At 59.7% G+C, this 24,216-nt stretch overlaps 2 protein-coding genes across 2 annotated transcripts in view; both read right to left on the minus strand.

Annotated features, from left to right (window-relative positions):
* The window catches only part of ADAM33 (ADAM metallopeptidase domain 33), a 35,061-nt gene extending 19,549 nt beyond the window's left edge, over positions 1-15,512 (minus strand). Inside the window, exons 1-5 of the mRNA XM_063158103.1 lie at positions 15,395-15,512; positions 12,734-12,816; positions 3,866-3,942; positions 1,089-1,164; positions 504-580 (exon numbers count right to left, since the gene is read on the minus strand). Coding sequence (XP_063014173.1) covers positions 504-580; positions 1,089-1,164; positions 3,866-3,942; positions 12,734-12,816; positions 15,395-15,512 — 431 coding nt within the window. The remainder of the gene's footprint in view (positions 1-503; positions 581-1,088; positions 1,165-3,865; positions 3,943-12,733; positions 12,817-15,394) is intronic.
* A 7,735-nt stretch (positions 15,513-23,247) lies between these two features.
* The window catches only part of ALMS1 (ALMS1 centrosome and basal body associated protein), a 56,873-nt gene continuing 55,904 nt past the window's right edge, over positions 23,248-24,216 (minus strand). Inside the window, exon 18 of the mRNA XM_063157766.1 lies at positions 23,248-23,673. Coding sequence (XP_063013836.1) covers positions 23,629-23,673 — 45 coding nt within the window. The 3' untranslated portion in view covers positions 23,248-23,628. The remainder of the gene's footprint in view (positions 23,674-24,216) is intronic.

Here is a 24,216-nt window from a genome sequence, read left to right on the forward strand (position 1 = left end):
CACCTTTTTCAGCTCCTCAATCCACCAACCCTGTGTTTCTCCAACCCTGATTCCCCCATACCCTATTCCTTCCTCCATTCCCTACTCCTTCCTCCATTCCCTATTCCCCCATTCCCTGTTCCCCTATTCCCCACTCCCTATTCTCTGTTCTCCCATTCCCCATTTCCTGTTCCCTCACTCCCTGTTTCCCCATTCCCCCATTCCTCATTCCCCATTCCCTATTCCCCCATTCCCTATCCCCCCATTTCCCATTCCCTGTTCCCCATTCCCCCATATCGTATTCCCCATTCCTCATTCCCATTCCCCATTCCCCAATACTGTATTCTCCATTCCCCCATTCCCCATTCCCTGTTCCCCCGTTCCTCCATTCCCCATTCCCATTCCCCAATACCGTATTCCCTGTTCCCATATTCCCCATTCCTGTTCCCCCATACCGTATTCCCCCATTCCCATTCCCCATTTCCCCATTCCCATTGACATTCCCCATTCCCATTCCCCCATACCGTATTCCCGAGCAGGTGCTGAGCACGACCCAGGAGCGGCGGTGGCCGCGGACGTGCCCGTGGTAGTGGCAGTGCTCCTGGAGAGAGACAGGGGGACCTTCCTCAGCGGGCTGGGACCAGCATCCCGAGGGCTGCTCCCAGAAAAGCGCCCCTTTTCCATTGCCCCTTTTCCATCTCCCCATTTCCATCTCCCCATTTCCATCTCCTCTTTTCCATTTTCCCTTTCCATTTCCCCTATTCCATCTCCCCACTTCCATTTCCCATCTCTTTTCCCAGCCAGGCGAGCGCTGTTCCCCGCACCGGGAATGGGAATGGAACGGGGTCAGCCCGGGACAGAGCCCGGCGCCCGGCGCGGCGCTGGAAGGGTGACAGAAGGCGGTGGGGCCATGGGGAGGGAGGGCCCTGCCCTGCTGTGTTTGTGTCCCGAGGCGCTGTCCTGGGGCCCGGAGCCGCAGCAGTCGAGCGCTGCCTCATTCCCGCTGCCGTCGGGGAATCTCGGCTCCACCCGAACCCCGAAACCCAAAGGGGAGCGCCCCGCGGCTCCATCCGAACCCCGAAACCCAGAGGGGAGGGCCCAGCACCCACCGTGTGGTTGGGGGTGACCGTCACGGGCTGGCCCTGCTCGCTGTAGTGCGTCTCCGTGTAGCCCGGAGCCAGCAGCCTGCGGGGACACAGCGGGGACACAGCGGGGACAGTGGGCAGCGGCTCCAGGGCTGCCGGCACAGCAACGCACCGAGCCCCTGAGCCTGGGCCATCCACACATCCCCTGAGCCATCCACATCTCCCCCTAAGCCCCCTGAGCCATCCCCACATCCCCTGAGCCCCCTGAGCCCCCTGAACCATCCACACATCCTCTGAGCCATCCACATATCCCCCTGAGCCCCCCGAGCCCCCTGAGCCTTCCACATATCCCCCTGAGCCCCTTGAACCCCCTGAGCCACCCACACATCCCCTGAGCCTCCTGAACCAGGCTGGGCCATCCAGAAGAAGAAGAAAAAGAAGAAAGAGAAAAAAAGAAAAAAAATTAAGAAAAAGAAAAAGAAAAAGAAAAAGAAAAAGAAAAAGAAAAAGAAAAAGAAAAAGAAAAAGAAAAAGAAAAAGAAAAAGAAAAAGAAAAAGAAAAAGAAAAAGAAAAAAAAAAAAAAGAAGAAAAAGAAAAAAAAGAAGAAAAAGAAGACGGGTTTTCCTGCATTGCCCAGATCTGTGTGACCTTGCCCAGATGCCAGGGTGATGGGTATCTGCTGGAAGGCTGCAGTGCCCTGGGGATGGCAGGTCCCTGTGGGGATGGCAGGTCACCCCTGGGCTGGCAGGTCCCCATGGAAGGGCAGCACTCCTGTGGGCAGCACTCCCCAGAGAAGGACAAATGGGGCCAGGTTTTCCCCTGCTCTCAGTTTAGACTCATTTTTGGGGTTTGGCTCCATCCCAAAAGTTAAATTCTGCAGAGAAAATAAAGCAGCACTCCCAGAATAGCTCCCCTGCCTCTCCCTTTCTGCTTTCAGCCAGCCTGGCCCCAGAAATGTCACTGTGGGCACGGCTGTGGCTCCCCACAGCCTGTCCGTGGGTGCCTGGCCCCAGGGACTGCAGCCACAGCCCAGACAGCAGCCACGGTTCAGCCTGCCTCCTGCCAGGGACACTGGGTGGCTGCCAAGGCAGGGCCTGGCCAGCCTGGGGACACGGGGACATGGGGACAGGGACGGGACAGCTGGGCTGGGGACACAGGAATGGCAAATCCTCCTGCCATGGCCAGGGAATGGACTGGGATGGCTGAGCCAGGCACAGCCCGGGCTGTCCCCACAGCAGGGATGTGCCCTCCAGGCAGGGCAGGGAGGGCAGGGAGGGCAGGACCAGCCTGCTCCACCAAGCAGGGTGAGGAAAACACCCCGGGATGCTCCTGGGGACCGAGCAGAGCTCCCAGTGCCAGGAGGAAGGTCTGAGGCCAAACCCAGCTCACTGGGCCAGGGGCTCGCTCACAGGGCTGAGGCAGCAGTTTGGGTGTCCCCACACTGTGTCCCCACGCTGTGTCCCCATGCTGTGTCCCCACAATGTTCCCCTAAGCACTCTGTGTGTACCCCCAGGGCAGTTTGGATGTACTGTCCCCACACTGTGTCCCCGCTCTGTGTACACCCCTAGGGCAGTTTGGATGTCCCTACGCTGTGTCTCTATGCTGTGTCCCCACACTGCATCCCCACAATGTCCCCACAGCCACTCTGGGGTGCCTTGGGTGCTGTGGACTGCTCTGGGTGCTCAGGTCCCCTTTGTGCCACTGTCCCCCAGCTCACCCAGAGCTGCCCCTGTCCCTCCTGCCCCTCTCCAGAGCCCCAGGGCTGCCCCTGTCCCTCCTGCCCCCTCCAGAGCTCCCAGTGCTCTCCCTGTCCCTCCTGCCCCTCTCCAGAGCCCCAGGGCTGCCCCTGTCCCTCCTGCCCCCTCCAGAGCTCCCAGTGCTCTCCCTGTCCCTCCTGCCCCCTCCTGCCCCTCTCCAGAGGGCACAGTGGCACAACGAGGGGCACAGGGGACACCCCAAGGTGGCCAGGCCTGGAGCACCAGCCAGACACGAGGCCAAGCTCTGCCCATCACATTTCATCCCCCACCACCAACCCCAGTGCCCACAGCCCTCAGATGGGCAGAGGGACCCCCAGTTCCCCTTCTTGCACACCAGGAGCTGTCACTGGGGCCCTGGGGACACCGTGGGGCTGGGTTTGTACCCACCAGCAGCAGGAAGGGCTCAGCTCTGCCCCGCTCAGCATGGGACAGAAACCCACCAAGGGACAGAGAACTGGGGCTGCCCCAGCCCTGGCAGTGTCCCCAGCCCTGAACGGGGCCTGCAGCAGCCTGGGCTGGTGGCAGGTGTCCCTGCCATGGCAGGGGTGGCACTGCATCTTCAGGGTCCCTTCCAGCCCAAACCACTCTGGGGTTCTGGGGCTCTGTAAAATGCCACGAGGTCTCAGGCAGAGGGACAAGGAGGGCAGGACAGGACAGATGGACACAGGCTCTGTCTGTGTCCCAGGGGAGGGGAGTGTCCTTGTCCCAGGCTGGATGAGTGTCACAGGGCACAGGGGACAGGAGCTGCTGCCACCTGCATCCAAACTGACCCAGAGCAGGAGCCCAAAGGAGGTGACCAAGGAGGCAACAGGAGCATTCCAGCCCAAATGGAGCCACACTGGGCTGTCCCTTCCCCTGCTGGCCACAACCCTGCCAGGCCAGGTGGGTCCCTGGCAGAGTGCCCCGTGCCCCCTCCCCATTCCCAGCCCAGGCAGGTCCCTGGCAGGGTGCCCCATGCCCCATGCCCCCTCCCCATTCCCAGCCCAGGCAGGTCCCTGGCAGGGTGCCCCATGCCCCCTCCCCATTCCCAGCCCCACACTCACTGGTTCCTCTCCAGCACCAGCACGAGCTCTCTGCCCTCAGCTGTCACAGCCACCTCTGCCCGGGCAGGAGCCACCACCTGCAAGGAAAGGAGGGATGGGCTCAGACAAGGTCCCTGTGCCCAGAACCTTCCTCTGCTCCAGCTGCAGGTGCATCCCGGCCTCTCCATCCTGGGGAAGGGGATCTCCCTGAACTCCCAGCCAGCAGGGATAACGGGGCAGTCACGGGAGGATAATGGGGGATTTACAGCAGGGATAACGGGGGAGTCACAGGAGATTCAGGGCTGAGGCAGCAGATCCCAGCTCTGTCGGCAGGTCCCCCAGGGAAAGGCAGAACAGGATGGCCCCAGGATGAGGAGCAGCACCAGGACCACCCTGAGCAGGGTCTCTGTGTGCTCCATCCCAGCTCAGCTCTGCCCCAGTGCAGAGGCTGATCCAGGGAAGGGCCCTCAGCCCTGGGAGGGACATCAGTACCCTGGGGGGATGGAAATCACCACCAATACCCCCCGGGCACCGGATGAGGGCCGTTAAAAATACCTCAGAGCAGCGGCACAGAAAGGAAACGTTGACTCAGCTTCCCCAGGATGCTGGTGCCTTTACTCATTCTTTACTCATTCCCTCTCTTCGGAGGGTGTTGGACGGGAACCTGGCTCTGGAGCCAGCCCAGCTGTGTGTGACAGGAGGGGCCAGAGCCCACAGTGCTGCCCTACCCTGTGTCCCCACATTGTCCCCAGCTCTGAGGACACTGAAAGCATGGCCCTGCCTGCTGCCCATGGCCTGGACTGTCCCTGAGCTCTGAGGTCCCCCTCAGTCTGTCCCTGGGCTCTGAGGTCCCACTCAGTCTGTCCCCATCCATGGAGCACACAGGGAGCCCAGTGGGCTGCCAGCCCACAGGACCCCATCACTGCCATGGCCGTGGGTCTGGCCAGCTCTTCCTGGCCCTGGAAGGAAAGGGGACAGAGGAAGGAGCCATCCCTGGCTCTGGAAGGAAAGGGGACAGAGGAAGGAGCCATCCCTGGCTCTGGAAGGAAAGGGGACAGAGGAAGGAGCCATCCCTGCTCTGGAAGGAAAGGGGACAGAGGAAGGAGCCATCCCTGGCTCTGCAGGGAAAGGGGACAGAGGAAGGAGCCGTTCCTGCTCTGGAAGGAAAGCAGACAGAGGAAGCAGCTGTTCCTGGCTCTGCAGGGAAAGGGGACAGAGGAAGGAGCCATCCCCACAAGGCCCCAGCTCTGGCTGCCCTTGGCATCCCATCCCTGCAGCTGGAACACAGGAATGCAGCAGGGAGGGGCAGAGCTGGGTGATTCACGGCCCGGGATGAAGCAGAGGTTAAGTCCTGATTCCCCAATTCCTGTGGAGCTGGATTCCCTGTGGATTCCCCAATTCCTGTGGAGTTGGCTGTGCTGCTGCTCCTCCAGCCCAGGCCCCCTGCCCTGCCTATGGGGGACACCAGGGGAGCCCCAGGGGAGCCTGCCCTGAGCTCGGGAGAGAGAGACAGAGGGACAGAGGGACAGAGGGACAAAGGGATAAAGCATTTGGGTGCAGAGCAGCGAGGTGCCGGCACTGCTGCCCCCGGGCTGTGGGGTCTGTACTGCCGGGGGGTCTGTACTGCCGGAGGGGCTGTTCCTGCACACCCACCCCGAGGGCAGCCCCGGGCCGGGCCGTCCCAGACAGAGCTCAGGCTGCTCAGGGTGCCCGTGGGTGGCTGCGGCTCCGAGGAGCCCCCGCGATGAGCTCCGGGTCCACAGGGCAGCGAGGTGCTGCTCCTGCCGGGCGGGATGGGGCGATGGAGCCGGGATGGAGCCGGGGACGGGGATGAGGAGGGAGCCGGGAATGGGGATGGAACGGAGATGGAGCCGGGATGGGGCGATGGAGCCGGGATGGAGCCAGGATGCAGGGCTGGAGCCGGGAGCGGGACTGGAGCCGGGATAGAGCTGGGAATGGGACTGGAGCTGAGAACAGCTTGAGCCGGCAATGGGGATAGAGTTGGGAATGGGGATGGAGCCGGGATGGAGCCGGGAGCAGGGATGCGGCGATGGAGCCGGGAACGGAGATGGAGCCGGGATGCGGGGGTGGAGCAAGGAACAGGGATGGAGCCGGGAATGGAGCAGGGAACAGGGCTGGAGCTGCAGCCGGGCTGGCTGAGCTCCCTCCGCCTCCGGCTCCCGCTCCATGTGCCCAGCTCCAAAAAAGGCGAGCAGCCCCGGCGCTGTCAGAGCACAAACCCGCAGCGCAGGGAGGCCCGACCCGGCCCCGGCACCTCCCGGCGGCTCCCTCGGCCCGGCCCGGCCCCGAACCGAGCGGGATCCTGGTGCCGAACCGAGCGGGGCCCGGTGCCCGAACCGAGCGGGGCCCGGTGCCGAACCGAGCGGGATCCTGGTGCCGAACCGAGCAGGGCCCGGTGCCCGAACCGAGCGGGGCCCGGTGCCGAACCGAGCGGGATCCTGGTGCCGAACCGAGCAGGGCCCGGTGCCCGAACCGAGCCGGGCCCGGCCCCGAACCGAGCGGGATCCTGGTGCCGAACCGAGCGGGATCCTGGTGCCGAACCGAGCGGGGCCCGGTGCCCGAACCGAGCCGGGCCCGGTGCCGAACCGAGCGGGATCCTGGTGCCGAACCGAGCGGGATCCTGGTGCCGAACCGAGCGGGATCCTGGTGCCGAACCGAGCCGGGCCCGGTGCCCGAACCGAGCCGGGCCCGGCGGGCAGCGGCTCCATCCCCGCTCGGCGGCGCTGGGAACGGGCGGTATTTTTGGAACACGATCTTGTACAAACATCGCTCTCTGGCCAAACATGGTCTGTACATTTTTCTCGCCGTTTCCCTCCTTTCCCCCGCCTCTTGCCCTCCCTTTTTCTCTCCCCGTCTCTGATCTCCCCAGCACCCGCTCCCTGCAGCCCTCTCCTCCTCCTCCTCCCCACCAGGTCCCGGCCGGCTCATTCCCGGTTTAGAATTCCCCAGCAATTACTCCCTGCCTCGCCTCCAGAGCCCTTACTGGCAGAATGTTCTTTCCCAGCTGCCGTCTTAAAGGGAACGTGCGTGTCCGGGGTATCCCGGCCCCGGCAGCTCCCATCCCATCCCATCCCATCCCATCCCATCCCATCCCATCCCATCCCATCCCATCCCATCTCATCCCATCCCATCTCCCAGGGGCTGGAGAACAAGCGGCTGCTGTGGGACGTGTATCCCCTCCCCGGCAGGGGATGCACCACAAGCTCTCCTCCCCCCGTGCCTCAGTTTCCCCTGAGAGCTCCTGGAGGGGCAGCGGGGAGCAGGGATGGATCCTGGTTCCAGCTGGGACGGGCCCAGCTCAGCTCCTGCAGGGATCAGCACAGTGAAAGCAGGGAATGTGGGCAGCCCTGTGCCAGGCAGGAGCCCGGCTCCGAGGGCAGGCAGGGTGATGGCACTGATTGAACGCTGCTCCTCATGCCCCGGGCGGGCAGGGAGCTGCCCCGGGGCTCCTGACAGGATCTGCACACTGGGAATGATCCAGGAGCAGCCTCCTCCTGGCTCCAGCCTCCTCCTGCCCTCCAGCATCTTCCAGGTTCCAATATTATCCCTGGCTCCAGCATCACTCCAAGGCCCAGCATCATCCTGGATTCCAGAACAGTTCCGACACCATCCCAGGTTCCAGTATCATCCTTGGCTCCAGCATTATTCCAAGGCCCAGCATCCTCCAGAGCTCCAGCATCATCCCAGGCTCCAATATCAGCCTGGGCTGCAGCAACTCATCGGGTTTCAGCATCATCCCAGGGTCCAGCATCATCCTGGATTCCAGAACATTCCAGCATCATCCCAGGTTCCAGGACATTCCCAACTCCAGCATCTTCCTGGGCTCTGCCATTGTCTCAGGCTGCAGCATCATCCCAAACTCCAGCATAATCCTGTGTTCCAGCACTGTCTGGACTCCTGCACATTCCAAGCTCCAGCAACATCCCAAACTTCAGTGTCATCCCAGGTTCCATCTTCCTGGGCTCCAGCATCATCCCAGGCTCCTGTACATTCCAAGCTCCAGCATCTCCCCAGGCTCCAGCATTGTCCTGGGCTCCAGCATCATCCCAGGCTCCAATATAATCCATATTTCAGCATCTCCCCAGGCTCCAGCACTGTCCTGTGCTCCAGTACATTCCAAGTTCCAGCATCATCACCCTGGGCTCCAGCACATCCCCAGTTCCAATTTAATCCTGGGCTCCACTGTGACCCCAGGCTCCAGCATCCTCCTGGGTCCCAGCATCCTCACAGGCTCCAGCACTGTCCTGGGCTCCTGCACATTCCAAGCTCCAGCAACATCCCAAACTTCAGCATCATCCCAGAGTCCATTATCCTGGGCTCCAGCATCATCCCAGGCTCCAATATAATCCCATGTTTCAGCATCACCCCAGGCTCCAGCACATGCCAAGCTCCAGCACCACCCTGGGCTCCAGCACATTGCAAGTTCCAATTTCATCCTGGGCTCCACTGTGACCCCAGGCTCCAGCATCCTCACAGGTCCCAGCATCCTCACAGGCTCCAGCATCCTCACGGGTCCCAGCATCCTCACAGGTCCCAGCATCCTCACGGGTCCCAGCATCCTCACAGGTCCCAGCATCCTCACAGGCTCCTCCTGCTCCCCAGTCTCTTTCTCCAGTCCCCACCACGAACAGAGGAGTGCCCCAGTCCCCCCCAGTGCTGCATCCCCTCTCAGCCCTGCTGCAGGTGCAGGGGGTGGCCCTGTCCAGGCCATCCAGCACAGCCAGTCCCCAGGGGCTGGGAGGGGCTGCAGTGATGGAATTGCAGCTGGGATGGCTCAGCCTGGCCAGGCCCCAGCCTGTGACCAGCCCAGGGACCCTGCAGGCCCAGCTGGAGTCTGGTTTAGCTTTTCACTCCATTGATGAGACAAACCCCACTGCTTTGTGCAGAGGGCCAGGGGGTTGAGCTGCCCTTCCCCATTTGCCCACAGCTCCCAGCCCATCCAGCTGCCTCCATCCCTGCTGGGAAGCTCCTGCTCAGGAGCAGGCTCAGGGAGCTCAGAGTTCCCTGGGAATCGCCCAGGCCAGCTCCCAGAGCTCAGCTCCCAGCCCAGCCATCTGCTCAGGCTGCTCCCCCAGGCCCTGAGCTCCCAGGGAAGCCCCCAGAGCCCAGATGTGACGGGGAGGAGAGGATGGAGGCTACCAGGGGTGCTCCAGGAGGATTTGCTGATGGGATCTGCAGCTGCTGGAGCAGCTGGGCTGCACCAGGGCCTCCCCAGGCAGCCAGTGCCAGCTCTGAGGCTTGAGGAGGGGCCAGCACTGAGGCTTGAGGAACACAGCTCGGGATTGCATCACTTGGCCAATGCCAGCAGCATCCAGGAAGGAAGCTCTTACACCCACTGCTTTCTGGAAAAGCATTCCTGGGAGCCAGGAGCATCCCTGGGAGCCAGGAGCACCCTTGGCAGCCAGGAACATCACTTGGAGTCAAGAGCATCCCTGGAAGTCAGGAACATCCAACCAGGAGCATCCCTGGGAATCAGGAACATCCCTGGGAATCAGGAACATCCCTGGGAGTCAGGAACATCCCTGGGAGTCAGGAACACCCCTGGGAGTCAGGAACATCCCTGGGAGTCAGGAACACCCCTGGGAGTCAGGAACACCCTTGGGAGTCAGGAACACCCCTGGGAATCAGGAACACCCCTGGGAATCAGGAACACCCCTGGGAGTCAGGAACACCCCTGGGAGTCAGGAACATCCCTGGGAGTCAGGAACACCCCTGGGAGTCAGGAACACCCCTGGGAGTCAGGAACATCCCTGGGAGTCAGGAACACCCCTGGGAGTCAGGAACACCCCTGGGAATCAGGAACACCCCTGGGAGGCAGGAACATCCCTGGGAATCAGGAACACCCCTGGGAGTCAGGAAGCAGGGCAGCCAGGCTGGGGGTCAGGGCAGGGTTTGGGCTGGTTCAGAACAGAACTGGCAGGGTTTGCTCAGTGCAGCCACATCTGGCACAGGGAAAAGAAGGGGGAAACAAGGGGGAAACAAGGGGGAAACAAGGGGGAAACAAGGGGAAAGGGAGCAGGGCAGGGAAGTGCCCTCAGCACCTGCAGCACATCCCAACCACTGTGAGCAGCCTGATCCTCCCCTCTCCTCCTGCTCCAATTGGAGAAAGCAATTCCAAATGGAAGGGAAAGAGGCAGGGGGAGCCCCAAGGCTGAGCAGGCTCTGGGCTGGGACAGGGCATATCGAGCCCTTCCCCAGGGCTGGATACTGGTGGGATGCCCAGGGTGGAGTGCTGGATACAGCCCCATTTCCATCTCTGGGCACAATCCCCATTCCTATCTCTGGGTACAATCCCCATTTCCATCTCTGGGTACAGCCCCATTCCCATCTCTGGGCACAATCCCCATTTCCATCTCTGGGTACAATCCCCATTCCCATCACTGGGCACAGCCCCATTCCCATCCCTGGCTCCATCCCCATTTCCATCTCTGGGTACAATCCCCATTCCCATCTCTGGGCACAATCCCCATTCCCATCTCTGGGCACAATCCCCATTCCCATCCCTGGGTACAGCCCCATTTCCATCACTGGGTACAATCCCCATTTCCATCTCTGGGTACAGCCTCATTCCCATCTCTGGGCACAATCCCCATTCCCATCCCTGGGTACAATCCCCATTCCCATCCCTGGGTACAGCAGCCATTCCCATCACTGGGCACAATCCCCATTCCCATCTCTGGGTACAATCCCCATTCCCATCCCTGGCTCCAGCCCCATTTCCATCTCTGGGTACAATCCCCATTCCCATCTCTGGGTACAGCAGCCATTCCCATCTCTGGGTACAGCCCCATTCCCATCACTGGGCACAATCCCCATTTCCATCACTGGGCACAATCCCCATTTCCATCTCTGGGTACAATCCCCATTCCCATCCCTGGCTCCAGCCCCATTTCCATCCCTGGGGTCTGGAAAAGCCCCTGGCAGCCCGGGCAGCCTTTGCCCCCATCCCAGGCAGGGGCAGGAGGAGCAGCCCCGGGCAGGGGTGGAGGATTCTGGGGATGCCCGGGCTGGAAGCCACCACCCCGCAGGCTGGCATGCTGCCTCCTGGCACAGCTGGCATCCCCACAGATGCGATTATTTCCAGAATCCCTGCTGGAGGGCGGCAGGAGACTTGGTGGGGACTGAACGGACTAAATTGATCCTAAAAATGAGCCTCAGCAGTACCGGGGCTGTGTCCGTCCCTGCCTGGCTGTCCCCATCCCTCCCCAAAGCCTCCCCCTGCAGCTCTGCCCGGCCCCGCTCCCTCCCTGCTCCGTGTCCAGCTCCTTGTCCAGCTCCGTGTCCAGCTCCTTGTCCAGCTCCTTGCTCAGCTCCTTGCTCAGGTCCTTGTCCAGCCCGGCGGGGCTGCGGCGCAGAGGATGGCAGCAAACACGGGGACCTGCCCGACACCCCAGCCCCGAGCCCCGGAATCCCCAAAACCCTTTAAAAGCCCCAAACCCCCCCGGGCGCCGTTTGCACCCCCGGTACCACCGAGGCACCCATAAATAAAGGAGCAGAAATAATCCTGCCCAATAATCCTGCCCTGCCACGCGTTCCCTGTCTCAAGTGGCTTCAATTTAAATATAGACGGGGCCGGGGCTGCCCCCGGGAGGGGATATTCCTGCAGGCTGGGGACATCTCTGCAGGGAAGGGACATCTCCCAGGCCGGGGAACATTTCTCCAGGTCAGGGACATCTCTCCAGGTCAGGGACATCTCTCCAGGAAAGGGACATCTCTCCAGGCCGAGCACAGCACCCACAGGGGCCCTTGCAGCTCCAGCAGGAGCAGCCAGCCCGGGTTCCTTCCCCTGGGACGACCAGGGCAGCCCAGAGCCCCCTCCCGAGCCCGGCCGGTTCCACCTGTGGCAAGGAAGGCTCGTTTGGAGCATCTCAGGTGAGATGGCCCCGGAGGCCCCTCCCAGAAGCGCTCTCAGCCCCTCGGAGCCCTCGGAACCAGAGCTGGGAGAGGCTGGAGCTGCCTAAGGAGCCCCCGGCTCCCCAGGGATGTGGGGACAGCAGGGAGAGGGGGACAGCCCTGGCAGGAGATGCCCTCTGCTCCCTGCAGGGCCCTGCTCCCAAACCTGCAGCACTTTCTGTGGCTGCTCCTCCTGTCCCAGGCAAACCAGGAGCTCACAGATCACCTGAGCTCCTCCATCCCAAACCAGGAGCTGACAGATCACCTGAGCCCCTCCTGTCCCAAACCAGGAGCTGACAGATCACCTGAGCCCCTCCTGTCCCAAACCAGGAGCTGACAGATCACCTGAGCTCCTCCATCCCAAACCAGGAGCTGCCAGATCACCTGAGCCCCTCCTGTCCCAAACCAGGAGCTCACAGATCACCTCCATCTCCTCCCTCTGAGCTCTCCAGCTCCCATCCACTCACCCTGCAGCTCCTGGCCATCCTCCTCCTGCCCAGCACTCATTAACACCATGTTTAATTAACGCACTGCTGCATCCTCTGCTTTACCTCTTCACCACCTGAGGGTGGTGATGAATCCTGACACTCCCCAACCTGCTCATGGATCCTGAAATTCTCAACCTTGCCATGGATCCTGAATCCCACACCCTGCTCATGGATCCTGAAATCCACACCCTGCCCATGGATCCTGCAACACTCAACCTGCTCATGGATCTGAAATCCACACTCTGCTCATGGATCCTGAAATTCTCGACCTGCCCATGGATCCTGAAATCCACACCCTGCCCATGGATCCTGCAGCTTCATACCCTGCCCATGGATCCTGGATTCCACACCCTGCCCATGGATGCTGCAGCCCAAGGGCTCCATGGTGTCCCAGCAGGAAGGCTGTGGGCAGAGCAGGGAAGGAGGAAGGAGGAGGGAGGAAGAAGGAAGGAAACAGGAGGAAGGAGGGGTTTGGGATCACCCTTACCTGCTCCTGCAGGCTGACAGCCCTGCGGGCACGGCCCCCCAGCAGCCAGTGGGGGGTGACCCTCTCTCCATGGGACAGGGACCCTGGGGACAGGGGAGGAGAGAGGAGAGAGTTGCTGAGCAGAGCCTGAGAGAGCTGCAGCCCTGCACAGCCCCAGCACAGGGACAGAGATGGGCACCCACACCCAGAGCCTCCTCACGGGTGTTCCAGGGGATGGACCCAGCCCCGAGCCAGTGCCACTCCCAGTGTCACCTCCTCCCCAGTGTCATCCCCTCCCCAGCCCCAGGACAGTGTCACCCCCAGTGTCACCCCCTCCCCAGCCCAACCCCTTACTGCTGGCTCAGCCTTGGTCCTGGAAGCTCCCAGTCCCGTTGCTCCCACCCAGGCCCCAGGGCCCCAAATCCCTAAATCTGCCCCTGGAGACGCAGCTGCCCTGTGGGAGCTGTGCCTGCTCCGGATCCCTGGAGTGTCCCAGGCCAGGCTGGACACTGGGAGCAGCCTGGGGCACTGGGAGGGGTCCCTGCATGGCAGGGGTGGCACTGGGTGGGCTCTGGGGTCCCTTCCCAACCAAAGAGCTCCATGACTCTGTGCTCAGCAGGCAGGGTGGTTCCATCACCCCAATGCAGCTCTGTGCCCCAGGGCTGGGCTGCAGCAGGATCCCGAGGGCCGTGCCTGTCAGGGTTTGCTGAGCCATCCCAGCCCCCCCGGGCAGGCAGCACAAGCCATTCCTTGGCTCCAGCCAAGGCAGACAGACTTTCTAAGATTATTTTTTTCCTAAACAATGTGGCTGGATTTGACTGCAGCACAGGGAGCAGCCACTGATGACTTAAGCCCGGATGACAACAGAACAAAAAACGAAAATCTGAGGCTGCTGCAGAGAGGGGACGAGGCTGAACAAAAATGTCAAGGGTTGGGCCACCTTGCCAAGCCAAACGTTGTCAGGAGAGCTTGGGTGGAATTATCTTCCCCAGCGAGGTTATTTACTCAGAGAGTGGAATTACAGGGCTCAGGGCTCTCTGGTTTTAGAGCTTGTTTTGGTTCCCCGTGCTGAGCTCCGGGGCTTTGGCTCGAGGGAAGATGAAGTTGTTGGAAAGACAAAGGAAAAACAAAGGTGGAGCTGTGGGCTGGGAATTGCTGCCGGGGCTGGATGGGCTCGGGTCACCCCGCCCGGCCACCTTTGTCCCCCGGGAGCGCCCGGCGCTATCGCCCGAGGTATTTAATCAGTGCCATTAAATATAGCCTGGGATCAGATTCCAGGAATAGCTGCAGATAAGGGGTGGCACCATCCCAGCTTCCTTCTCCTCACCTCCTCCCAACGGGGGAGCCAGGCCCTGCTCCCCGGCCTCATTGTCCGCGGGGAAACTGAGGCACGGGAGCAGCCCCGGCGGGTTTGGTGCTCTCCCATTTCGGGGTTTGGTGCCTCCCATTCCAGAGCCAAGCAATAAATCCCTCTGTTTTCAATTCCCACTGGAGCAGGGCAGGGAGCTGTGCCGGCCCCAGCTCTCTCCCACGGCTGGGGAGAGGATGGGACACCAGGGGCTGGGCCGGGCTTCGGCCGCGTCCCAAAAATCCCTCAGCAGGGAGATTTAGGAGATGAGATTTCAGTTACGATATTTTAAATTTCCCACTGTTTTGTTTGTAGCTTTTGCTGGGAATCTGAGAGACTCGAGCACGAGACGGGGCCTCCGAAATGGAACTCAAATAAACCCAAAGGCAGCGCAGAAAGGGTTTCCCACACCCCCCCTCCTCTGGATTTCCTGGAAAACATCGATCCCAGCCCTTTTAGGGAGCGCTGTGGGGAGCGGCGCTGCTGTGGGGTTTGGGATGGTGGCACCCCGAGCTGCGGGGCTGGGGGAGCCCGGGGAGCCCCGCAGAGCCCGGGTCCCCCCAGAGCTGGCAGCTTTCCCTTCTGCTCCTTATCCAAACACAGCTCCGGGCCCACCGCCCTCCCGCTCCCCTCCCAGCTGCTCTCTTGCAGTTGCTGGAAAACTTCTCAGCAGCAGCCGAGAGCCCGGCAAAGCTCGGAAGTGAAAAATGCTGCAAGGAAAAAATGTGCTCTGGCTGGAGGAACATCAGCCCTGACTTCTTGGAATGGCTGGGGAAGGAAAGAGGGATAAGGAAAAGGCGACAGGGGGGCGAAGGGAAACGGGCAGCCCCTCTCCTCCTCCGGCTCCCATCTAAAAAGCGATGGGAGCGCCGGGGAAAGTCTGGATTTCCTCACGGACCGAACGAGCCACGTTTCAGGGCAAGACCCGCAGGGCAGGGCGGACTCCGAGCTCCTGCTCAGAGCCGCGGCTGGCTCGGAACGGGGGCTCTGAATTCACGCTCAGCTCCGGGGCTGAGAGCGGCCCCGTGCCCGGGCCCGGTGCCCGGACCCTCCCTGAGCTCCGGGGCTGAGAGCGGCCCCGTGCCCGGTGCCTCCCCGTGTTCTGGGGCTGAGAGCGGCCCCGTGCCCGGTGCCCGGTCCCTCCGCGGCCAGCGGGACCCGCGGGGCCGGGCCGGGAGCTCCGGGAGCGGAGCGGAGCCGCAGCGCGGGCTCTGGGGGCTCCCCGGGGGCAGCGAGCGCAGCCCGGATCCCCCATCCCCATCCCCATCCCCATCCCATCCCATCCCATCCCTATCCCATCGCACCCCGTCCCGCCGGCCCGCAGCCCCCGTTACCTGCCGGCCCCGCCCGGCCCCGCGGGGGCAGCCCCAGCAGGACCCCCAGGAGGGCGAGGCGCAGCCCCCAGCCCGAGGCCGAGCCGCGGCGGGGCCCGGGGGGGCCCGGCCCGGCCATGCCGCCGCTCCCGGGCTGTCACCGCCCCGACTCGGCGCCTCCGCCCGACCTCCTCCTCTTTATGCCGCGGGTCCCTCCCCCGCCGCCGAGCCCCGAGCGCGGCCGGCCCGGCCGGGGGGCGGCGGGGAGGGGGCGGCTTTGTTCGCCCTTATTTATTGCTGTGTTTCTTGGCCCGGCCCGGCCGCTTAATGAGAAACAGACCCGCGGCTCGGCGGCTCCCAGGCTTCCCCCGCCCGCCGTGGCTCCATCCATCATTCATCATTCATCAGCCCTCAGCCATCCATCCATCCATCCATCCATCCATCCATCCATCCATCCATCCATCCATCCATCCATCCATCCATCCATCCCTGCATCCATCCATCCATCTTCCATCCATCATCAATCCATCCATCCATCCATCCATCATCCATCCATCCATCATCCATCCCTGCATCCATCCATCCATCCATCCATCCATCCATCCATCCATCCATCCATCCCTGCATCCATCCATCCATCTTCCATCCATCCATCCATCCATCCATCCATCCATCCATCCATCCATCATCCATCCATCCATCCATCCATCCATCCATCTATCCATCCATCATCCATCCATCATCCATCCATCCATCCATCCATCCATCCATCCATCCATCCATCCATCCATCCATCATCCATCCATCCATCATCCATCCCTCCATCCATCCATCCCTCCATCCATCCATCATCCATCCCTCCATCCATCCATCCATCATCCATCCATCCATCATCCATCCATCCATCATCCATCCATCCATCCATCCATCCATCCATCCATCCATCCATCCATCCATCCATCCATCCATCCATCCATCATCCATCCATCCCCACCACCACTTCCCTCCTCTCTCCTCCCCAAGGAATGCCTGGGGTGTTCCCACAGCTGCCTGCACAAGGAGATGGGCAAAATTGATTACAGCAATTCAATAACTGCACATATCCCACCCCAGAGACACCTCGGTGACCTTAAATCTGCTCCACAGTTGCTGTTATTGTTAATATTGATTATATTGATTATTAACATCAGTATTTTATATTCATTAATATAAATACTACTAATAAAAATGTTAATGCTATTAATAAAAATGTTACTAACTGTAGAATCACAGAATGGTTTGAGTGGAAGGGATCTCAAAGCCTACCCAGTGCCACCCCTGCCTTAGCAGGGACATCTCCCACTGTCCCAGGTGCTCCAGCCTGGCCTTGGGCACATCCAGGGATGGATTTTATTGCCATCATCACCCCAGACCCACCAGAGCAGGAGCAGGGAGTGTGGGGATGAGGGGATGCTCCCTTCCTGCCTGCACACACTCCCAGCCCCTTGGCTGCCTCCCTGGGGCCAGCCAGCTCTCCTGCCACATTCAGGGCAAGGATTCAGCAATAGTTATTAAAATCCCAATAGCAATATTGATTAGCAGTAGTAATTAAAGCTTTGCAAATGATTTATCCTGAAAACGGGGACAGCTGCCAGGCCCCCTACCCAGAGAGCTCCAGGGAGCTGTGGCCCGAGGGGACATCTGGGGACAGGAAGGCACAGGGGACCTCCCTGGGGTTTCCTGACACAAGGGACAAACAGAGCAGAGCTGTGGCAGCCGAGTCAGAGCCCTGCGGGCACCAAACACCGGGGGTGCTGGGAGGGGGCCTGGGGTGCACCCTGCAGCTGCAAACATCTGGATGGAGCTGAGAGCTTCCAGCCCTCTCCAGGAGGGTCAGTGGCACTGAGCTGCCCCTCCTGCCACCACGAGCCCTCCCCAGGCACCTCAGGGAGCCTTTGGGGAGAAATTCCTCCCTGTGAGGGGCTGAGGGCCTGGCACATGTGCCCAGAGCAGCTGGGGCTGATCCAGTGCCCAAGGCCAGGCTGGACATGGGGCTGGAGCAGCCTGTGACAGTCGGAGGTGTCCCTGCCATGGCAGGGGTGGCACTGGGTGGGATTCCATGGAGTTCTGCCTTTTCTGGGTCCCTCTGCACAGCCCCAGGCACCACTGAAGCTTCACCCCACCCTGCAGGTCCTGCCAGCTCCAGGACAGGACACACAGAGGAGAAATTCTCCAAACCCATCCCTGCCAAGAGGGAACGTGGGAGCGTGGGGGGAACCCGAGGGCATGGCTGGGGATCAGCAGCCTGCCACAGACAGGGACAGACAGGGACACAAACAGGGCACAGACAGGGACACAGACAGGGACACAAACAGGGCACAGACAAGGACACAGAGCAGGACAGATCCCAGGGCACTGACAGGGACAAACAGGACACAGACAGGGCACAGACAGGAACAGACAGGGACAGATCCCAGGGAACAGACAGGGCAGATCCCAGGGCACAGACAGGACACAAACAGGACACAGACAGGACAGATCCCAGGGCACTGACAGGGACAGATCCCAGGGCACAGACAGGGACAAACAAGGCACAGACAGGGCACAGAGCAGGACAGATCCCAGGGCACTGACAGAAGTCTCTGCTTCCCCCAGCAATGTCCCAGGCTCTGGGATGGCCCTGCCCAGGCTGGCAGCAGCAGCTGGGGAGGCTGCAGAGCTATAAATGCCTTTGTGTGGGCAGGAGCAGGCGCTGGCCCCATCCCCTGTCAGCAGCACAGCCAGCAGCTGCACCCAGCCTGGGGCTGCAGAGGGGCCAGGGCAGCACATGGGGAGTGCTGGGGTGTGACCGTGTTCACAGGGGTCTGAGGATGAGGGAAGAGATGAGGATCTGACTCCACGTTTCAGAAGGCTGATTTATTATTTTATGATATATATTACATTAATACTATACTAAACAAATAGAAGAAAGGATTTCATCAGAAGGCTGGCTAAGAATAGAAAAAGAAGGAATGATAACAAAGGTTTGTGACTCAGAGAGTCTGAGCCAGCTGACTGTGATTAGCCATTAATTAGAAACAAGCACATGAGACCAATCACAGATGCACCTGTTGCATTCCACAGCAGCAGATAACCATTGTTTACATTTTGTTCTTGAGGCCTCCCAGCTTCTCAGGAGGAAAAATCCTAAGGAAAGGATTTCCCATAAAGGATGTCTGTGACACTGGGGGTCACCCAGATCTGGTGTCACCCAGAGCTGGGGTCCCAGACAGGAGAGGCCCTGGGGCTCTGGCTGCTCCCCCTCCCAGGCACGCCCTGTCCCCAGCCATGGACACGGGCACAGGAGGGTGACCCTGGGCAGCCACAGCCTGGGGCTTGCTCAACTCAAACTCCATCACCCCTACCCTGGCCCAGGTCCCGCTGCAAGGGACACCCTCGGGTGTGACAGTCCCAGGATCAGGGCATTGCTGGGGTGGGAAAAGATCTCCAGGATCACCAGTCCCACCTCTGCCCAATTCCCACCTTGTCCCGAGCCCAGAGCTCTGAGTGCCACCTCCAGGGCTTCCCTGGACACCTCCAGGGATGGGCACTCCAAACCTCCCTGGGCACTTACAGTTCCTGACCCCCCTTTCCATGAGGAGTGTCCCCAATGCCCACCCTGAGCTCCCCTGAGGCCGTTCCCTCTGCTCCTGTCCCTGTTCCCCTCCTGGCAGGAGCTGTGCAGAGCCACAAGGGCCCCCTGAGCCTCCTTTGCTCCAGGCTGAGCCCCTGCCCAGCTCCCTCGGGGATTGTGCAGCCCCTGCCCAGCTCCCTCAGGGATTGTGCAGCCCCTGCCCAGCTCCCTCAGGGATTGTGCAGCCCCTGCCCAGCTCCCTCAGGGATTGTGCAGCCCCTTCCCAGCTCCCTCAGGGATTGTGCAGCCCCTTCCCAGCTCCCTCAGGGATTGTGCAGCCCCTTCCCAGCTCCCTCAGGGATTGTGCAGCCCCTGCCCAGCTCCCTCAGGGATTGTGCAGCCCCTGCCCAGCTCCCTCAGGGATTCTCCAGCCCCTTCCCAGCTCTGTTCCAAACAAACACCTCTGTGCTGCTCACACAACCCTGGCAGAGCCAGGTGAGTCTCCCCAGAGCAGATGTGCCCCCAGTGCCACCCCAGGGACAGCTCACAGTGGTGTCACACAACTCCTCAGCTGTGTCCCCTCTCAGTCAGTCCCAGGGGCTCTTCCCTGGCCAGAGGAAGGTCAGGGCTGGCTGCTCAGTGGATGAGTCAGGAGGGCTGGCAGGAGGCAGCCAGGACAGTTCATGGGATGCTCTGAACCCATCTCAGGTGGGGGAGCAGCACAGCCTGGGGGGAACAGCTCGGATCTCTCTGCCTTTGGGAAGCTGGAAGGAGCCTCTGGTGCAGCAGCAGGGCAGCAGCACGTGGGCACAGGAATAAAATGAGAGTGGTTTGAAAAGCCCCTTGTCCCCAGGAAGGCAGGCAGGCTCTCCCAGTGCCTCATCCCCCTGGAATCTGAGCTCCTCCCAGCAGCATTAATCAGCGTGGCTCCCATTTGTCACGCCGAGGTCGCTCACCCTCCCGCAGGGTCCCATTTGGCAGCAGAACTCACTTTATCTGCTGATGTAGGGAGAAAAATATTACTAAAAGCTTGACTTTCAAACCTTGCTCGTGTGAGAGCCGGGCCTTTCCCATTTCCAGCCAGATTCCTGCCCCAGGCTGAATTCCTGCCCTGGCCCCAGGAGCAGCCGAGGGCTCACAGAGGCAGCACAAAGGAAACAATATTTTAAAATCTGCTCCACTGGATTCAAGTGGGATCTGCGCTAATGAACAGCCACTCAGGAAGTCATTTCTTCCTCAGGGAATTGTTTCAGGAAAAGTGAATTATAATCCAGGATGCACTCATGGAAAAAATGAGATGGACTTTGAGGAAGGCTGATATAAAGCCCATAATAATCCATAATCCATCTAATTTCAGGTGCCAGTGCAGGGGTGGACTGCATGGTCTTTAAGGTCTCTGGCAATCCAAACCATCCTGGAATTCTGGAAGAGTTTTCCTCACCTGCTTTGGCACAAATCCTTCATCTTCTCCTCTCCAAAGGCTTCCCGTGGTGCTCTCTGTGACAAAACAAATGGGCCAAGAGAAACCCTGGGAGGAGTCCCCAGCATGCTGGACAGGCAGAGGGACAACAGTGACTGCAGATTTGGGAATTTCCTTTAATGGGGCACTTGAGCTGTGTTTCACATCAGCACTGCAAGGCATTTCCATGGAAACCCTTCCAGATGCCAGCAGTGCCAGAACGTGTCATGAGCCCCTCAGCCCCTGATGGGAGAGGGGTTCTCCATGGGAGGGGTTCCAGAAACACCCAAACCTGCTGGAGAGGGGCTCCAGAAACACACAAACCATCTGGAGGGATTCCCTATGGGAGAGATTCCCAAAACACCCAAACCTGATGGAGAGAGGTTCCCCATGGGAGGGGTTCCAGAAACACCCCAAAGCAGCTGGAGAGGAGTTCCCAAAACACTCAAACCTACTGGAGAGAGGTTCTCTATAGGAGAGATTCCCAAAACACCAAACCTGCTGGAGAGGGGTTCCAAAAACACCCAAACTTGCTGGAGAGGGGTTCCAGAAACACCCAAACCTGCTGGAGAGGAATTCCCAAAACACCCAAACCTGCTGGACAGGGGTTCTCCATAGGGGGGATTCCCAAAACACCAAACCTGCTGGAGAGGGACTCAGAAACTCCCAAACCTGCTGGAGAGGGGTTCCAGAAACACCAAACCTGCTGGAGAGGGGTTCTCCATAGGAAGGACCCCAAAACCCCCAAAGGGCTGCCCCCACAGAGGAGGGGTCAGGACTGATTGCCTTGGGATGGAATTTACAGAATAAAGGAAGAATGAGTGGAAATGGTGATAAAAGAAGAAATGGAAGTTGCTTCTGAAGGGAAAAAAGCCTCTCATTTTGAAATAAAGCACATTTCAAAAGCAAAAGTGGATTTTTGCACCTCTTTTCCATTTCCTCCTTTTCCATCTGATCCAGGAGGTTTCCCAGCTGCAGGTCAGGCTGTGGACACACATCTGTCCTACACAGCAATCCCTGGGGGTGCTGCTGATCAAAGGGCAATTCTGGATCACTGAAACACAAATCTGCTCCAAGAGTGTTGACAAAAACCAGTCCTGCCCCAATTCCCCTCCCAGAGCTCTGCAGGATTCACCCCAGAAGTCTGAGTGCAGTGGATTTGGAGGGGATGACTCCACTCTGGAGCCAGCACAAGACAAGCACAACTTCCTGAGTGTTTGGAAAGCAGCTTGGTGTGCTGGAAGCAGTGGCTGCAAATGTCAACAGCTCCTTCCCAGAGCTGCAGACACTGCAAGGGAGCTCTGCATGCACAGGAGGGCAGGGACAGCCCTGGAGCATCCCCAGGGACACATCAGTCAGGGCAGGAGGGATGGGAACACCCTCACCAGCAGCTCTGGGGGAAATTCCATCCCCCAAAGGTTTGTCCAGCCCTGGAGCCCCCATCCCTGAGGGATTTCACAGCCCTGTGGATGTGGCACCTGGGGACACAGCTCAGGGGTGGCCTGGCAGTGCTGGGCTGGATCTCAGAGGGGTTTGGGGCCCTGGCAGTGCTGGGGGAACACTGGGCTGGATCTCAGGGGGATTTTGGAGCACAAGGCCCCTCCAGCTCCCTTCATCTCCTCACTGAAAGCTTAAAGGCACAAATAAGGAATGGCCTTGAGCAAGCTCCAAGTGAGGCAGCAGCTCGCTGGGGCTCCAGCACCCCCAGTCTCTTCTCCCAGGGAACAAATCTGTCCTGTGTGTCTCAGGATCCATCAGAGAGCTCAGCCCCAGCACACTCAGCACCTTCTGCTTCACACCAAGCTCATTTCCAGCCCCAGAACAGAATTCCAGAGGCAAGGCAGCAATTCCATCCCTCCTGATCCCAAGGCAGTGGAAGGAGCAAATTCCAGCTCCAGGCCAGGTAGGACAGGGCAGGGGTGGCACTGGATCCCTGCATCCCAAAGGAGGCTGATGCTGTGATAAACAGGTAAAACTGGATTGTGGGAGGTGGGAAGGTCTGAGAAGAGGAGCCACAGCCTGAGGTGATTTATCCTAGCCATGGGATGGTGTAAGTTGTAATCTGCACTTCAACTTCCATTTCTGAGACCAGATCAGATCAGGGAATCCTGGAATGGTTTGGGTGGGAAGGGATCCTAAATCCCACCCAGTGCCACCCCTGCCATGGCAGGGACACCTCCCACTGTCCCAGGTGGATCCAACCTGGCCTTGGGCACTGCCAGGGATCCAGGGGCAGCCACAGCAAATCTGGGAATTCCAACCCAGCCCCTGCCCACCCTCCCAGCCAGCAATTCCTTGCCAATCTCCCATCCAGCCCTGCCCTCTGGCAGTGGGAGCCATTCCCTGGCTCCTGTCCCTCAGTCCCTTGTCCCCAGTCCCTCTGCAGCTCTCCTGGAGCCCCTCCAGGCCCTGCAGGGTCTCTCCAGAACCTTCCAGCTCCATGGTGCCCAGCCCTCCCAGCAGTGGGTGTTCCCTCCCAGCTGTCTGGGGCTGAATTGCCACAAACATCTGTGGCAGAGAGAGCATAGGAAGCCACAGCTCACACCCACTCTGTTTTCCTCAGATCTCTTTTCCTGTTTATCCATCCTATGAACTGCTCAGTGATGATCAGATGAAACTGAGGCTTGAGCACTTCATAAACCTCCTCTCTGCCCTGCATCTTTTCAGTGATGCTGGCCCAGGGCACAGCCAGGGACCCTGGCAGGACAAAGCATCAAATAAAACAGGGATTCTCCCAGGAAAGCCCTGAAAGCTCCCGCCAGCAGCACCACAAGTGTCTCTGCTCAGCCCCTCCTGGTCCCTACACAAACACAGCTGCAGCAGTTAAAACAACTCAGCTGTTTTATTGAAGTACAAAACATAACAAGTGAATTTTCTACATTGAGACAGAAATTTTAAAAAAATCTAAAAATCCGCGTTAAAATCTGTTGAAAATAAATATATAAAACTGCTATTCCAATCAGGGAGTTATAAATATGTTATGAACCAAGTTTTTCCAGACTGTGTTTCCTCTGAAGTGCCTAACACCACTATAAAACCCCAGCTATTTATTTAAAACCCTGACACTCCCCCAAATCCCTGATTCTTACGTAGGGCAGGAGCAGTGAGCACAGAAGGGAGCCAAGAGCACAAAGTGGGGCTGCAGAAGCATTTAGTGCCTTCTCCTGTGTCAGGGCTGTGTGTGCCAGCCCAGGCTGGCTGAGGTCAGCTCCAGGACACCTTCTTCCCCAGGACACGGCTGGTGATCTTCTGGGGGAAAAACAGAGGGAAATGGGTGAGTTTTGGTGCTTTGGAAATTAACAACGCTGAGCACAGGCTCTCTGTACTATGAGGGAAAAACAGAGGGACATGGGTGAGTTTGGTGCTTTGGAATTAACAAGGCTGAGCACAGGCTCTCTGTGCTCTGAGGGAAACAGAGGGACACGGGTGAGTTTCGTGATTTGAAATTAGCAATGCTGAGCACAGGTTCTCTGTGTTCTGAGGGAAAAACAGAGGGACATGGGTGAGTTTGGTGCTTTGAAATGAACAAGGCTGAGCACAGGTTCTCCGCACAGATTGCTGTGGAATCCAGCAGGGGGAATACCCATGAGCTGCTGCTCCTTCCAGCAGCTCTCTCCAATTCACTGGCATCACAAACTCGCTCCCCCTCGTGGAAGAGCCTCAGCATTGGAACCAATCTGCATCTGACAAACTCAGAAAATTCATTTCTGCTCCAGTGGGGCTGAAAGTTCTGATTGCTGCTGCCATCAGATCAGAGTCTGTCCCCACTACAGAGTGCAAAATTCCAGGGCA

The sequence above is a fragment of the Melospiza melodia genome, chromosome 5, assembly GCF_035770615.1.
Source record: "Melospiza melodia melodia isolate bMelMel2 chromosome 5, bMelMel2.pri, whole genome shotgun sequence".
NCBI classification, from domain to species: Eukaryota; Metazoa; Chordata; class Aves; order Passeriformes; family Passerellidae; genus Melospiza; species Melospiza melodia.